The sequence below is a fragment of the Amphiprion ocellaris genome, chromosome 11 (genome assembly GCF_022539595.1).
Source record: "Amphiprion ocellaris isolate individual 3 ecotype Okinawa chromosome 11, ASM2253959v1, whole genome shotgun sequence".
NCBI classification, from domain to species: Eukaryota; Metazoa; Chordata; class Actinopteri; family Pomacentridae; genus Amphiprion; species Amphiprion ocellaris.
Genome location: NC_072776.1, coordinates 15,624,452 through 15,642,609, shown reverse-complemented (window position 1 = coordinate 15,642,609; position 18,158 = coordinate 15,624,452). Strand labels below are relative to the sequence as shown.

Genomic DNA, 18,158 nt, shown 5'->3' with positions numbered 1-18,158 from the left:
AGTGGCGAGGGTTAAAGCAGGTTTCACATTAATGATAGAGAAAGCTTCTGCTTAAAATAGGGACACTGTGAAACTAGACCAGGTTAAAAGGCTGACCGACTAACTGAGAGAGTTCCTCCAATTAAAAATATCTTTCATCGAACAACGTGACAGGGTAAGTCAAGATGAGCTGGAGTGTAAATAGGTTTGTTCTCACTTTCACTTACTTTCACTTCCATAAATGACTCTGAACTCCAGCTTCAGCATCTATAATAAAACCTGAGAACGCCCTAAAATCCACACTAACTTCACAGACTAAGACAGCCAGGTTTGCCAATGTGTTTATATGATTACAAGATAAACTGTTATGCTGAAAAATAATGCATGAGTACCCACAAATATCACTGCTGCTTATGACAGCATATCAGACTATCGCAAACAATCCTTTCATCTCTGCTGATAATGCCACTCCTACCTCTCCGTTCTCTCCATCCTCCTAGCCTGCCTCACCCTGTCAGAACAAAAATCACTGAAAAAAAAGGCAATGGTGGATATGTATGCAGGTATTCTCTGCTGTCAGTCTAAGCATCCCTGCTGCAACAGTTTCAGACCCCCATTGCTCACCCCGAAGAACTCTTGAAGTACTCTAAATTATCACTGAAAAGTTTATATAGACAGCATACCCCAGGAACCCAAAGATGCTGCAGATAATGTCATCAGTAATCCACCTCCGGGGGTGAATTTATCCTGCTTAGAGTTTTCAGTCCCTTTGCGCGTAAAATATACTGTTTCAGTTCAGTTCGGGTACAAGAAATTAAATAAAGTTGTACCTAATGTGTGTTTTAAGTGTGAAGAATTCCATGGAATTCATAGTGAATTTACTTTTTAGCCTCTATGTTCCTATTTTGGTTATTCATTTTTATTTTATCTGAATTTCATCAGATGAGAGAAGAGTAGAAGGCCAGGTAGGGTCACAGTAATATCTTGTTTTAACCAAAATCTGAAATTAATTTGTCTGTATAAGGGTTGTTTTACATCTGATATTGAGAATAGCTGCCTGTTGGGAACAGAACACAGAGAAGCTTTGAATAAACGCTGATCATAACAGACTTCTTTTCAAAAACCAAAAGCCTGAACTGTATTTTTCTAAGACAGCAGCTTGTCTTTTTGCCTTTTTTGCCCCAGAGAAAAACCTGACCATGATCAAACGGGGTCACTGAGACATTTATACATAAAATAATAATCATAATTCTAATCCATCTGTTTTTCACTATTCGTTTAATTAAACAAAAACACAGCAGTACTGGATTTCACTGGACTACTTGGTGTGGGTTTTATCAGGTGTATTGAGAACACAGATGGTGCCTTTATTTGGATAAAAATGAATATAGACTGTCAAATCCTTGGCAAGAGAATCACCATCCGGCCAAACATAGTTTCCAAAATACTGTTATATTTTGTAAGAGCAATTAAAAAATGAATACAATAGATTTTTTAGAAACATGCATTTATCAAATGAAATATCATAGCAGTATTTTTTTCAGTACCACTGCATTTGTTTTATGTCAATATAACAGTCCGATTTTTTCAAGAAAAGCTAACTGGTGCTAAAAGATAATATTTTTTTATCCTATGTAGTAAATGAGACCTCCACTTCAATGTAGCACAGAGCTTAAACTTCTGGTTGCATTTTCATTGTGATGTGTGGTTGTTATAAACTTGGAGGTGTAAACTGAAAGTTGTTAAGATATGAAGATATTTCCTTCTAGAATTATTCAAGCCCTCCAGCAACAAGATAGCCAATGAAAATTTTACTGAACTTCTAGGTACCAGCTAGATAACCAATAGTTTTCTCACATAAACGTTGTATAATCCTGCCCTCTTACCACCTGCTGCTTGCAGTTGAGGCATTCAAATGAGCAACTGCCTCACAGTCCACCAGGTTTCTTTGCTTTCTAGAGCTGATTTTGCTGACTGGCACCAAATGTTTTGCTACTGGCTGCAAAAGTGAACACAAGAGTCTTGATGCACTTCCAACTTCAGACAGACAAACTAAAGATCCAGGGAACTACTTTCATTTTTGATGTTGATGTCCCCACAACAATAGGAATTTCTTCGGTGTTAGCATGTCGTGTAGCTAATGCAGCTAACATTATCATGAGCATTGAGCACATGCCTACTGGTCAAAGCTCTGTGGAAATTGCAATGTTGAGGGACATTCGGAGACCCATTTAAAACTAATAAGCAAGGACTGGGTGGGTTGATGGGCATACTATGAAGCGAGATTTTTAGTTTCGCAACGCATGTTGAACCTGAAGTCAGAGTTTTCAGTGATATGAAGATGGGTTTCTTATAAACTGACTAGATCACCATGGGAACTCATTCAACACAGCAGACCTGCCCCGAAAGAGGTTCTGTTCAGAGATTTGGATTTAAATCCACTGTAAGAAGCATCCTCCTTTCACCAATTGGGAGGGAATAGGTTATATCTCTAAACCTGTTGAACTGAAGATTAATAACCCCACTGAAAAACCTGTGCAGTTACAATATCGCACACTATATGTGCCATGTTGACACAGTAACCTGTATGTATTCAGTTGATGATTCAGAAAATGCATAAATGGGTTTTTAGTGCTGATTGCCTTGTTTGCAGTCCGTTTTACACTGCTGTTATTGTAGATGACATGATATAGATTAAAAGTCACAGAGAATATTCAGTCATTTTGATTTTACTTTGATTTGACCAAAAACTACAGGGATTTTTACATATAATTTATAATGGGGCAGTGTCACACCTAAATTAACTCCTTCAATGTTATGTTTAAATGAGTGAAGTTTAAACTTTTAGAGCTCTGACGTGCAGCTGTCATGTCAGGAATAAGTGGAGTGAGAGGGAACTGAGAGGTCAAATATATATATTAACAGTATTCTACCAGCATTACTCTGTTGCATCATTTGCACATTTGCACACAGACAGCCTGATTGGGGTTTTAGGTTTTGCCGAGCCAGTTTTTACAAAAACAGTCTGGCTATGTCAAACTTGCTTTATAGTAAACCCCTCTGTTGTGTTTCAGTGCGCTCTAAGCTTGGCCAATGTTTACATCTGTTAACTTGTCTGCTACTCTTTGTTCTCACATACACAGTATTTTAATACAGCCATATTCCCAATAAAGCTGTTCTCATTTACATATTTTTCTGTTTCTATTGTCAGACAATAAAATGAGTATGAAATAGTGACTGAAATGCAGCCCACTAAGACTAAACAGCCATTTCAGAGATGCTGCTCTACACTGCTAAACTACTGATATAATAACCACCATGTCATCTGAAAAACTCTGCATTCACATGCGTTAAAAACAATGCCTATGTGAGTTCCTTGATGATTCAATATCAAACGACTGCTCAGAGAGAAGGTTAGAAACTATATAAAGTCCTGGTCTCACACTGATTTACGTCAGTGTCAGCTGCCATGTGGTCAGTTGTTTTGCTGCATGCTGTCAATCACAGATGCAGAGAGAGTCTTCTTCCTGAAAGGGGCCTGGACAGTAGCAGTTCAGCTGCATTTGAAGCTACAGATACTGAAAGAGCCCCTTTAGAGCATACCCAAAACCAGGGGTTATATCGTCATTGTGAAATGAACCATTTTTCAATTTTTTGAGCTAAAAAATTGAAAGACCAATTCTGAGAACATGTGAGAATTCCACTGATTTGCAGAAAGGGGCCACAATATCGGAGCTTTAAATGAAAGCTTTTTGTTTTTGTTATCTGAACTCCATTCAAAACCTTACACTGACTTTTTATTTCAATTGCAAAAGTCAGAAAAGATAATTCTGTGATATTAACTGCTGCCCATCCGTACAGTATTAGCTGTGAGACTGTAAATTATGGTAGCAAGCTTAATAAGGTTTATATTCATTTCCCACATCACTGCTGTTCTGGCATACAGTGTCATAGCGTGAAAAAAATACTCCTTACAGGAGTTTGCATCATTTAACAACATGGCCGTGACACTGCTGTGACTTTGTGTGAAAATAACCCAACATGCTTGAATTTTAAGTCCGCTAAGCCAATTAAGGAAGCAACAGTGACCAACTTGTCAACATTAACTAACAATAAATTCACCACAGATAATTTCATAAGCCTTTTCCCTCAAACCCGACAAAGCTCCCATTCTTAGTTGTCCTGTCAAAACTCATTAGACTCTCCCATTGGCTAATATATCTGGAGCCTCCACTGCCTTTCTGATAAACACACACATGATCCATTGTGACAGAATAATAAAACAGGGACAAAAAAGGTGCAATTAGGTTTATAATCTATGGAGATGAGCAATTAATGCCTGGTAGGAAGCTGTGATTCTGACTTTTAATCAGGCCAATGTTTTCTGTGCCCATAAACCCGCTGATGGTCCCTAATGAATAATGCATGCTCCGTTAACGCTGATGTTCCTGTCACCCAACATGACGATATAGCTGAGCACAATGGATCACATTATACCTGATAGTTCATGCATCATAATGCAACTGATAACATTACATCTCCAGACCACAGCACCAATGGCTCTACTATAACCTTGATGAATTTTACAGGTATTTGTAGCTCTAGTCTATTTTTAGGAATATATTTTAGAGTTTTTGGTGAGCATCACTTTAATGCTAAAAAAAACAATAAATGAGCCAATACTCTACACCTACTAAGTAAATAATTAGGCTATTATTTAAATAATACTGTGTATACTGTGCGTCTGTGTAATAAGTTATTACTTAGTTACTAAGTTAAAAGGTTATGAGGGATGGATGGATACTGATGATGACTACTAGGTTTATTTTAAAACAAACAGGCTGTCATTATGGGATACTTTTTTGCCATCTTCACTAGATGAGAATTTTAAGTGAGATAAGAAATGCCAGCCAAGAACTGGTTAGCTTCTCTTAGGATAAAGTCTGGAAGCACAGAGAAAAACAAACAAACTTGGCTCTGTCCAAAAGTAGCAAAATCTGCCTATAAGTAATAATAATAATAATGGATTAGATTTATGTAGCGCTTTTCTATTAAGGCATACTCAAATCGCGTACAATGGATCCGTTATTCATTCACTCACACATTCTCACTCTGGTGGTGGTAATCTACATTTGTAGCCACAGCTGCCCTGGGGCAAGCATGGCTGCCAATCCGCGCCTACTGCCCCTCTGACCACCACCAGCATTCACACGCATTCATACACCAGTGTGAGTAGCCACACTGGAGGCAAGGTGGGTAGAGTGTCTTGGACACAAGGACACAACAGCACATGACTAGGACAGAGCGGGAACCGAACCGCCGACCTTTCGATCATCGGACAACCCGCTCTACCACCTGAGCCACAGCCGCCCAGCCGTATTTCTGACGATTGCTAATTAACACATTACTTTACATCTTCTGCACTCTCAATCTGCTCAGTCTGGACAAGAATCAACATGTAAAAATGGCCAAAGGTGGTATAGATATTTTCATCTTACTCTAGGAAAGGAAGCAAATAAGTGTATTTCCCAAATCTCAAGATATTTCTTTAAGTACTTGGAAGAAGGCCAAACTGGATGAACAAGAAAATTTCAGTCACAGTGAGAGGAATTTTAAATTTGATGTTCCTTCATGGAGCAAATCCAAGACATTACCTTTAGTGCTGACACAGGTCACATTCTGGACGGCAGTTCCAGGACCACAGGAGCCTTCAGCGGGAATGCATCGTCCCTCTTGTTGGACCTGCCAACGGTAGCAGGCGGGATCCTCACAGGGGATGAACTCCGTCAGATGAGGGCAAGTCCCCGGTGTACTGCTAGACTCCCACAACACTTCTCTCCTCCTCTGTCTGAAACCTGACGGAAAGCAGGTGCGAAGGAGGGAAGTACAGAAAAGGTTGTCAGAGAGGTCACTGATTTTTCTATACAAAGCAGTAAGGATGCTGTCTTACACAAATGATGCACACATCCTTTCAGCCTAACAACAGAATATTGTATTATGACTTTTAACTAGAATTACAAATAATCTAGATTTAACTGTTTGTAGCAGTATATCTACAATTAAAATTTTGACATAGGTGACCTGTTTTTTGTAATTTGTCAGAGATCAAGTTCCTATTTACTTGGACTATAGTGAGTCACAGAATTTCCTAATAAAAGCTGTCACGTCTCCCAGCAATCAATGGCAATGGCAATTATAGATGAATACTGAAAACACAAGAAGAGAAGGTGTTTGTTTTGTTTTTGATCCCAGTGTGAGGCAACCACTGTTTCTCTTCAACAAGAGAAAATAATATAGTCTGTTACAATTCTCTTTTACAAATATACATATGGTCTAAGCTTAAGTGGCTTTGTCATCCATCTGTTAATTTACTCACTTTTTATGTTTAATAATCCAGTTAGGAGATGTGAAATCCAAAATCCAGAAACCATGATCATGACTTCCCCAAGAAAGGACTGTGACTATAGATTAAAATATTTTTCTTGGGCATTCAATTTGGCCCTGTATTTCTATTGATAAATCAAATGCAGAAAAAAACTGTTCTAAAGGATTTGATACCAAGACCATTTTTACTTTGATAAATTATGAAAACATCCATCCATTATCTATATTTGGGGCAAAGACAAGGGACACTCTGGACAGGTCACCAGTCTATCACAGGGCTACACAAAGAGAGAAACAAGCAATCTCACATTCACACTTTCGGACAATTTCTATTTACCAATTAACCTCTGCATATTTTTGGACTGTGGGAGGAAGCCAGAGTACCTGGAGAAAACCCGCACATGCACATACCCAGGCCTGGACGTGATCTGGGGATGTTCTAGCTGCAAGGCTACAGTGCTAACCACTAGCCACCATTATATTATGCAGGTTTATTGGCATATTTAGTGGGAAGGGTTGGACTGCTACAACTCACTTTTGCTTACATCACATTTTGTATCTTGTGATTACCAAAATAATAATAGTCCGTGTGCAACCAAACATTGCTGCAGCCTGTTGCAAGTGGAATCCCTTCACTGTAATACAGTAAAGGATTCCATCCCATTCCACTCCCAGGCGGGGTGACAGAGATAATAAACCAAGAGGCACAGAAAAAGGAAAAGTTGCAAAAAAAAAATAAAAAATGGAAAAGTGTGAGTGATTGGGGTCAAGTTGAAGCACAATGACACCTGTCTTTCCAATTACTGACTGTCACTTTCTTTTCACTGCTGCGGCTGTTTCTGTCACTAAATTGGGGTCAACTCTCTGAGCTGCACTGACTCCACACAGGCACCTGCTGAAATCATATAGGGCAAAATACCGTAGTTCCTCTGTTGGTTGGTCACTTACTTGACACAATAATTTTCTGCTAGTTTTCTAAGCCTCATTTCTAAATTACCACATTGTCTAGTTGTTTAGATCTTCACATTTTAACACCTTTACCTTGATTATAAGTAGCAGATACATTGGTTTATTAGTTGTGCATTGGCATTGTGTGGGATAGTGATTGAAAAAAACTGCAGCTTGAGAAGCAACCAGTGAAGATCTGTAGTTTGAAGTAATAAATTAGAGTGAAATATGCTCTCCAGTGTGTCAGCTTAATATACTCGTGTAGCTTCCTCCCTGAGCTTAACTATTTGTTTTCAAGTGAGAAGCAACAGGAAAAGATACAGGGGTGCAGCAGTCGGTCTAAAGCTGTGGACGTCACAGTTTCGTGGTCTAAAATGTCACATTTACTGAGTCTAATACAAATCACCGTCAGGGGTAGGAATCTTTGTGTCACTGCAAATTTGTCAGTTTAGCAGGATGAGACAAAATGTAATCTCCTTTCCACAAAATTCCCCATTTTTGTTGCCATCTTTCCACTGCAGCCCAACAGGTAGAGTCTATAGGGAAACATAAAGAGGAGATTTAAAACCAAAGAGGCTCCCACTTTGAAAGATGCCTTCTTTATTTGTCTAACACAGACTGCTTCAGATTGGCTTCAGGTACACTTTGGAATACATTTTTGCACAAAACAGTGAATTCTATTTCTCATAATTACATGAAACACATTAGAAAGGGATATTTTAATGCCAGTATGGACAATAAATTTACAGTAAGCAAAAGCTCTTTGATTGTCGATATAGACGTGGGACTATTGTTTTAGGAAAAGCTTGACAAACTGTGTATTGCATCCTTCAAGCATCACCACTTTATAAGGTCTGATACAGATTAAGACAAATTTTTAGCATGACTGGAAGGCAATGAAGTGAATAAAAGAGCTTTCTGATGTTCAACTTGGGATATTACTTTTAGAGAAAATTCTTTAAGGCTAAACATTTTTCCAATTATATGTAAGAAAATATTATTTGGAAACAGCTTGATGCTGTCAGCACAACAAAAACACGAGCAATTGAAGTAAATTGGCCTGAAAAATCAATGTAGGAGAATTTCAGTAGTTCTTATAGCTTTTAAAGTCATTTAAACTAGATTAATGCTCAAAACTTCTGAGTAATTGGCTGATTCATTACTTTCCTCCATCCAAGATTTTTAGTGTTGCATGAAACCTCAATGACAGTCTCTAGTAAATATGGATGAACACCAATTGACTGTTGATGTATAAAGAAAAACTCCCGATTGAATGCAATCTTAGATCAGTGGATTAGCTGGTCACCCTAAAACATAGTTTAACTGAAGAAATTACAACGGCAGGAGATCCTAAAGCGACTTTAATGCTCCAAACACAAAACACACGTTTACAAAGCAATTAGCAACCTTTCCAATAACATAATCAGCATCTTGACACAATCATTATCATTAAGCCAGTTAGCTAATCATCCATAATTACATAATTACTCTGTATTTTTGATGGATCTCCCCCACTCTAAAATTGGAAAAAAAAAACTGGACATTTCTTCATGAAAAAGTCTGTACTGATTGGACACCTCATGATCTAATTTATAGTTGTTATTGACTATCAAGCTCTTCTAATTCCATGACAACACAGACAAATGTTCTAGTATGTGAAACATTGCAGGATAAAAATGGTTTTCCGTGGTTCCAATACTTCCCCCAGTAAACGTCCACAGCTTTTCTATTAAACCCAACTCATTTCACTGCAGCTCTGACATTTAGCAGAAAGGTCCCACATCCTTCCCTCCACAAGTGCAAATGTCTAACCCCTGAATGTCCGCCTTGAAAATTACATCTCCAACCCTCTACTAGTGTGAGACACCAGTTCAGGGTTCGATCCAACTGATGCGGCCCTGAACGTGCTCTCGAAGAGTAAAGAGACTGTGGATCGATTGCAGTATTGCTCAGAGCACTTTCTGCTACTCACATACAAACCACAAAAAACTATTTGGCTGGGCATGCCCCCATGGTTATTAATAATTGAAAGATTTCTTGGTTATACCAGGTTTGTTTCAGGGAAACAAGGACCAACCAGTTGTTCAGAAATTCACCTCCCTGCAGCTTTGTGATTTCTAGTAGAGGTATTATTAAAATTCTATCCAGTCGCCTCTTATGTTCATTTTATTCTCCCACATAGCTGCACAATATGATAGGCCAAGATAACATGAACAAAAGTGAAAAGCACATAAAGCCACTGCGAAGCAATTAAAATTTGTAATTTCCCAGAAAGCAAAGCTGGGGCAGCATAAGCACCTTGGCTGTTGACTGCTCTACCTGAAAACTGGGATCCCACGGGCCTTTTGGTTTACCGGCAGATCACAGTTTATTCTGATGTTGTGAAACATAAAGGCTAAGTTCACATTCAATAGTAGCAAGAAATTCTCTGCAGCTCAAGGGCTACAGGCAAACGACATGGATCATAACAATGCCCCACTACTCAATAACTGTTCATTGCATTGCAGGTAACAGAGCTCAGCAAGTGATTTTGTATTGGTGTCATACTCTGCTGTGCACTCTGAGTCTTTATGAATACCATCAAAAGACAGCGTGCCACAAGAGAGCCCTGTGCAAAACAGCAGATGCCGTGTTTTCTACTCCTTGAAATATATTAATGACAGTGTCTGTGAGAGGAGTCGGCTCATCCCATAGAGATTCAGTGTTGGAGAGTGTGGGCACTGACCTGAACAATCCACACTTCAGTTGCTCCCCAGGGCGCTTTCATGCACATTTACTCACGGCAGGGACGAGGTCACGCTGCCCTCTTAGCACAGCGCTAACACACTAACAGCTCTGCCAGTGCACACTGACTTAAACACACACTGCACTCCACACACAATGTACGGCCTATCGAAGGCAGCCAGATATGACACGCTTTCGCTTGTGCAAAAACACAAGAACATCAAGACGCACACTTCACATAAGCATACACTCACACAGACAGGAAGCGTCTTATCTGCTGATACTCCTCTCACCCTCCCGGGGACTGAGAGCTGAACTTCAGGTGTGCTCTCTTTCTGTTTCCCGTCTGCTGTGCTTTAAACATGTACTGCCTTCCTCCACAGTGCATTTCATCTCAGCCAGCCGCTTATCAACAAACAATTTAAGATTCAAGCTTATATTGCCTCTCTCTTGCTCTGACAACATTGCTCTCTTTCACTGACATTTTCTGTTTTAGCCCGACATAAACAATACTCCTCTCTTTCAGTTTCAGCGTTGCCAAAGCACTACACCATCAAAACACTCAAAACACGGAGCAATGCTAAACTGATAACATGTGCATGTGTAACAGTTTTCAGTGGTACTCAGCTCTCCGGCAACAATTGCTGTGAGCAGCTGATTGTAAATGTACAACATGGCACTGAGCAATAGAACTCAACTGTTAATTGTTTTTGACTGTGTGCTTTTGATGTCACCACTGGCCCATCTGTGCAAATACCAGTTTCAATTTTAAACCATATCTGCTTGTTAGCTAGTCTTCAGTAGTATCTTTTTGGATTTTTCTGTGGCCATCCCTCTGTCTCCCCATCTGCCAAACATGATTCCGAGAAAACAGTATTCTGATTTTTGAGACAGTTAGAAAATTGATGCATCTTGGAACAATCTTTTGGCAAGTAGAAAAAGTCTCTAATCTAGTTTGGTTGTTATCAGGGTTGCTACATCTTGTTACAGTGGCTATTGTTGTAAGTATTACTAGCAGTGGTCTGTGGTTCTAGGCTGTGTCCTAGAAATAATGTTTTCAATAGCATATCATTTCAAAAGTTATACCTGCAACTAGGTTTCATTTTCTATAAAAAAATATGAACATAATACATTACTAATATATCTCTTTGGCTACTACTAAATGAGTCTGTAATGAATATTTTTAGGGGTTTTTTGTTTTGTTTCCTTTTTAATGATTATAGTTAAGGTCTCCTAGGACTTCGTGACGGTTAGGGAAATATTGTAATCTGGTTCAACACAAAGTGTACAGAACAATGTGTTTTTGTTTTTTTCCACATTTAATAAAACTGCATTATTTTCCTAACCGTACGGTTCTTCTTCTAGCATTGATTTAACCACTAAAACTCATCAGTTCATCAAAATTGCATATCGGGTATTTTTTTTCCCCATGAAATAACCCCTTTATGTCTTAAAATGGCTTACATGAAGCTCTGACTTTGTCCCTTTCACGGTCAGTTCATGTTCCCTGTACACGTCAGCGTCTGCACAGGTACATGTGATGTAAATTTTGTCAACCACTCAAGTTGACTGTAGTCCATAAGGGTCCTCTGTGAGCTTCTGTGCGCAGCCCATAATTCATGACCACACAGACTGTCCACACTGCACATGCACAGGGAAAACAAGAGGCTCTTAAAACAAATGCTTGTCTAGAGGAGAGACTGTACCAGAAGATTATCAGTCCTTCACAGCTTTATAATTCATCATCAAAAGAGTAGTAACTGAAGTAGTGACTTCCATCAATGGAGTCCAAACACAGAAGGAAGTCCTAATTTCTCCAGAAATCCTGTGCTGTGTCCACCCACTGTGCTCAACACAACTCAGGAATAATCACATTAACACAGGGTAATCAATCTCTAACCAGCTGCTCCTCTGAAAGTGCAAAGACACAGGCAGCCTTTCAGAAACATCCACAGGAGGCCCGTGTGCTTTTCTGTCTCTGATGTGAGGGAAAATACAGTCGTCCACATAACAGACCGACACAAAGCTATTGTAGTATAAATAGAACTGGAAAGCACGAATTGATGCTTACTATGCATGGATTTAGTGTCCCTCTACTACACCGACATCTCTACCACTAGCTGCAGCTTAAGCACACCAGCTCACCTATGACTCTGCTCAATCCCAGAAAAACTACTCCAATTAACATAAACCAGAAACCAAATGTGAAAAGAATTATTGCACAGAAAGCTCCACCAGATGATATGTCTTCTAGCTTACAAAAAAACACAGTAGGCAAGTTTCCATGTTGTTATCACTGTAAATGAGTAGATAGGTGATACATGAAGCAATAAAACAATTTGAATATGCATCATAACTATTGTATGTACTACCATAGGGTTTTAGGAAATGAATGTGGCCAATCGAAGGCACATGAGAGCAGCCACCAGATTCCCTTTTTAACAAGCTGCTACCTTTATCTTCCTGTCAATCATCAATGATTACAGTAGTTTTCTGTGATAAGTAACTTGGGCTGTGTAATTTAACACATAGCGCTTGAAATGCATGTTCCATGCACTTAGGACACATTCTGATATTTCGAGAAAGCATGCATGGCCTTTTAAAACTACACATTCTGTAGTCCTGCTGCATTTTTACTTACTCTGAAATGAAAAAAGCAATCCATAACATCCATCATGTCTTACTTATTTCTGTGCTTGCCTGCTTAACAAAGCGATTTCACACTTTTTTTTTAACCTATGTGATGACATTAGGGCACACATGAAACACAGCACACACTCACCTATGACAATAAAACACTGTCCACAATGGCATGTCACAGTCAACACATTTACATGCGCTTCTGCAAATCGTTCAAAAGCCAAACCTTGTTCGTTGTTATGTCCAATTTACTTCAACACACCTTTCCTCCCCTGTGGCTCTTTGCAGTTGTCATGTAGGCAGGCACCCCAGGGTGACCACTGAGAGAGCAAGCAGTGGTGCTGGCAGGGAACAGAGCAGTGCTGGACTGCCAAGGGAGGCTCTTCACCATCACACAGTCTGGCATTCGCAGGCCTGGACACTGAACAAACAAAAGAAACACAAGCAAGGATGAACCGAGCTCAAGTCAAGACACACACTGGCAGCTGTGGTGCGTGCATGTGTGTGTGTGCATGTGTGTGTGTGTGTGTGTGTGTGTGTGATTGCTGTCAAATAATATGTTCGGGATTGGAATCCAAACAAAGGTAGGTGCTAGGTGATGTGAAGAGAGTGAAGAAGATGAAGAAGCATTGTTGCCATCAGATTGGAAAGTATGGATGTAATTTAGTTCTGATTGCGAGGAAAGAATTTCATTTATTGGTAAAGGCAACAACTTCAAATTGCGCACACTGGTGAGAAGCAGGCTACATATAGCAAAGATTACTCTTGGATCAAAAATGGAAAGAGTAGGTGAAACGGACATCTGACTCAGGAGAATACTAAATGGAGGGCAGTGGCCAGCTAAGGGAATAAACAGGAGCTGAATGGGGAGATATTGAGTCAAGACACGGTAGAACCAATTCACTGCTAAGCATGGCTGACATCATTTGAAGATCACAGCTCAGCCGCCTGTAATGGGCTCTAACACAGAGTAAGAGGGAATTTTTTACCTGTCCACAACACACGGATGTATTCAATCTATTATTCCATTTTGATGCACATCACAGAGTGGCACATTTCCATTTAAATGAAAGCCCATAGAGAAATTCACTAAATATCCACTGTGCATTTTGTCTTCTTACCAAAAGTAATTTACATTGTGTTTGATCTCCTTTGTAAAAAATGAGGTGCTTGTTTAAACACATTGACAAAGTGCCGTACAGATCTTTCAGCTTTGTTCCCTAAATTGCGTTTCTTTCCTGTTTGTCAGTTACTGCAGTAGACGTCTCAAAGGAGTAACATGTTTTTAACATTATCTGACCAAGTAGCTCCACATATTACATGCAACACAGCCACATGTGTTTACATTCGCTAAAACTGAATGGGTCGTGCTGAGGTCAGCTTTAGATTTGAGCTAATGATGTTTGTCGCTCACATGGACCGGTTCAAAGAGCTGCTTGTGTTGATATTCCATACTCAGCTAATATATTCACCGTCCAAATGCATTTCTGATCCTCAAGCACTTCTTTGAACATGTGGTAAGTGGAAGGGGCTTACCACAGCAACTGTCAAAACACCTCAGCTACAAAATGGAGCCACCTAGGACTCAGGCAGACACTATAGGAAAATATAGATGGAGGCAAAATTAATATATTATTTAACAAATGGTTATATTTATTATGCAGCAAAGAATGTGATTTGTAAATGAGACTTATAGTTGACAGTCATTAAAAACTACCCACTGTGCTTAATTAAAAAGATAAATGAAATACTTAGTATGCATATGCTGCTGTTCTATTTTTTTCTCAAAGTGATTTATAAGCTTAGAACTTTGATTTAGTTTAATTGAATTTTTGTAAAACAGTATCACTTTTTAAACCCCTAAGTAACACTGGTTGTCTCAGTGATTCCATAATTTACCATGTTATATGTGCTCGTGTATGCTGAGGCACCAGTCCTGAATAGATTTATAAAGAAATGTGAAAAGGTTTAGATCAACGTTTTACAAGGTAAAATGCATACAAAACATATACAAAAGCTTGGGGTCACTTAGAAATGTCTTTATTTTTGAAAGAAAAGCAGTTCTTTTCAATGAAGATAATTGATAGAATACATCTCTTGAATGCTCCTGAACACATCATCAGTGGTGTAACCTGGGGTCCTCGGGTGTTTTCGGGTCTTTCAACATCAGACTCCCTCACCCAGGCGACCCAGCCATGGTTGATCAGACCCGGCTTTTGTTCAGGTGGCATTTGCTACCCCCCATGGATCTCCTCTCCTAATCCAGAGGCATCTCAAGGCTTTCTCTGCTTCCTACGTAATGTTCTTGACGGCTCTTCTCTTCTCCACTCTGGTGACGCCCAGTGCACTCAAGGTTTTGTAGAGTGATTGCCCCGCAAACCCTCTGCAGCCAACCTCGATGGGCATGCACTTAGCCTTCAAGCCCTGCTCGGGGCAGTCGATGACCAGCTCCTCATATTTGGTCCTCTTTCTCTGATGGGCCTCGTCCAGACGGTCCAGGATGATGTTCTTCGTCTCCTCTGAAACCAGGAGGATGTCTGGCATCAAGGTGGTTGCAACAATGTGCTGGGGGAACTTAAGCTGTTTCCCCAGGTCGACAGACAGCTGTCAGTCCTGTGCAGTTGTCAGGAGTCCTGGTGGGTTCCTGGCTCCTGCTGTTCGGTGCAGCTGTTCTCCAAACTTCATGAAGGCTATCGGTCACCTGGGTGGTGGAACGGGACCGTCTGCTGCCCATCCCCACACTGATGGCTTCCGTGATGGGTTACAGAAACTGATTGTGGCACCACCAGGTGTACCGACCCTGCCCAAGAGCTGCTGGACAGCAGCTCAAGATGTGCTCCAACGTGCCCCTGCCTGGGTATTGCAGGCAATTAGGAGGTTCTGTTTTGCCCCAGATGGAGAGATTTGATGGGCTGGGCAGAATGTCGTACACTGCCTGGATAACATTAAATTAATCAGAAATGCAGTCTAGACATTGTTAATATGGTAAATGACTGCTGGAAACAGCTGACTTTAAATGGAGTATCTACTGTACATAGGGGTACAGAGGAACATTTCCAGCAACCTTCGCTCCTGTGTTCTGATGGTACATTGTGTTAGCTAATCATGTTGAAAGGCTAATTGAGGACTAGAAAACCCTTGTGCAGTTATGTTAGCACATGAGTAAAAGTGTGAGTTTTCATGGGAAACATGAAATTGTCTGGGTGACCCCAAACTTTTGAACAGTAGTGTATATTTTTTGCAACAAGTTAAACATGGGCAAAGTGTCAAATGCAGAACAATGAAAACACATCAGAAAATGTCTTCTTTGATGCATAGTTAAGAGCTGCAAATAAACGTGTTCTGTAATAATAAAAGGATCCCGACCAAGTAAGCTGATTAGGTTCTGATGGGGCTTCCAGGGACATGACATTAGAGACCAACTTTAAATCAGTTCAACCACAAATGAATAATCATCTATTACTTTCTCTTTGTATTATGCAAAGAGATATACCACATACAAAGCCTGCAGTTTCAACCATTACATTTATGTGAATGTCACTTTTCTACCACCGGCTCAACTGATGCAGTAATTTAGTGTTATCATGGAAACAGCTCTCCAATGACATGATTAAGGATGCAAGTATAGATACTGAAATTGAATGACTCTGAGTGAAGAACAATTTTTTCAGGAACATGAATGACTGCAATTTCCTGTATATGTGCCCTGTATGTGTAGATATTACAGGCAGTAAACAAGGACGAGAAGCATAACCACTTTCACTGTTTTGATGCTTTATAGTGAGCAATATTGAAAGTATGAGGAGTCTATTTTTATCCTCCTACAAAGCTTCAAAAAAGCCAAGACTTTTAAACTGGTTAAAGAAAGCTGTACAGCACAAGAAGGCTGCCTCAGTAAAATAGTCTGAAATTGGACAAATTGTTTTAAAGCTGCAACTATCTGAACAAAGAGAAACAAGAATCTGACTAGACTTTCAATAGATGTTTTTCATCATTTTTTCGACACGCTGCGCTTTAGACACATTTCAGTCTCTGCCAAAAATCCACTGAAGTTTAATAACCTCCTGAGTAAATGTCATTACGTGAGGTATTTTAAATACAGATCATTTACCATTCTGTGAGTTTCTCTGTCAGGTCAAGGGTTAGTCAGCTCTGATGGTTGCATCACCCACGTGTCTCTTACCACCTGTAGTCTCATGATGCTTCATTGAAACAGAGGTAAAAATCGGGCTGGACAATCTCCACGCAACACTTATTCTGATAATTATCTCTGTCTTTTTAATGCACATCCCAATGTAGTTCTTCCTTGTTTTGATTAAATGCAGATATGTTTCTTGCTTTCTCACTTTAATCCTCTACTATGGCAAATTAGTGACTTTATTCCTCCTGTTAACATTTTATTTCAGGTTAGTAAACCTGGATAATACATAAAGTGCAGCCATTATTCCCAGTAGCAGAGGCAATCAGGTTTAATGCAATGTTTAAGTTAAACTAATTTAGCCCTTTGGAAACTATAGATGATATGATTTACCAGTAAAACACAGTGACATTAACTGTATCTGTTCAAACTCATAAAACTGACGACTTATTTTAGGCTTGTTAAGGATTCTTTTCTACAGTTTAAGTTGGGCTTTGTTTTTCTCTGTTTTACTTAAAGTTGGGCTTTGTAAGTTAACTTCAATAATGCTAGAATGCAAACATTTTCTTCGTAACTAAGAGTTTTGAGTGTTGCATAATAGTTTTACTTCGGCACACTTTTTCAAAGCAAATATGGAGCAGTGCAGTCCTGTTTCTGCGTTCCTGAACCAATGCATCCAGCAGATATTCACAGCTCAACATCCTCTCTCAGATGGTCTAATTTGAATTATCTGAGTGGTGTCCCTGATAAACAAGTGCAATTTTAATCATAAAGTGTAGTGTGGCGCAGCTACATTTAGCTATGTATCTTTCATTGGTTCCCACGTGTAAGACTGCACAGTTACGCTACAAATAATAAATAAACTTTTTTCATTAGCAATTTCAAAAACAACTTCACAAAGTGCTTCACAGACATTTTAAAAAAACACAAAGTACACACTGCAATCAAGAATTAAAAACAGACTGAACACAAATCAAAAAAGAAATCTGAAGAATAAATAAACGAATAAAAGAAGAATATCTAAAGACAAACTAATTAAAATGCATTTTGATAATAATTAATTTATAGTATTTCCAAAGGTAGCTTGACTGATTCTTAAGGTTATTCCACACTTGTGGAGCACCTACAGCAAATATGTTACCACCTCATGCCTCAAGCATCGTCCTGGTGACTGAGAGCAACATGCACACTAATGGCAGGAGCGAAAGATGCTCGTCTGACCAGTGGAAACAATTTGGCACGGTGGCAGCAGATTTTTGTTTCTTTTTTATTTTTCTTGGACAATTCCTCTTCAGCACCAACATAAACAGCAAAAACCCAAATGCTGTTTTTTTCCTTTGTTAGA

General features: G+C 39.4%; 1 protein-coding gene across 3 annotated transcripts in view; it reads right to left on the bottom strand.

The window, feature by feature from the left end:
* Positions 1 to 18,158, bottom strand: part of thsd7ba (thrombospondin, type I, domain containing 7Ba) — a 202,403-nt gene that overhangs the window by 90,827 nt on the left and 93,418 nt on the right. For all 3 annotated transcript variants that reach the window (XM_035950501.2, XM_055015530.1, XM_055015531.1), the window contains 2 exons: positions 12,938 to 13,096; positions 5,634 to 5,834 (listed from right to left, as the gene is read on the bottom strand). In XM_035950501.2, coding sequence (XP_035806394.2) covers positions 5,634 to 5,834; positions 12,938 to 13,096 — 360 coding nt within the window. The remainder of the gene's footprint in view (positions 1 to 5,633; positions 5,835 to 12,937; positions 13,097 to 18,158) is intronic.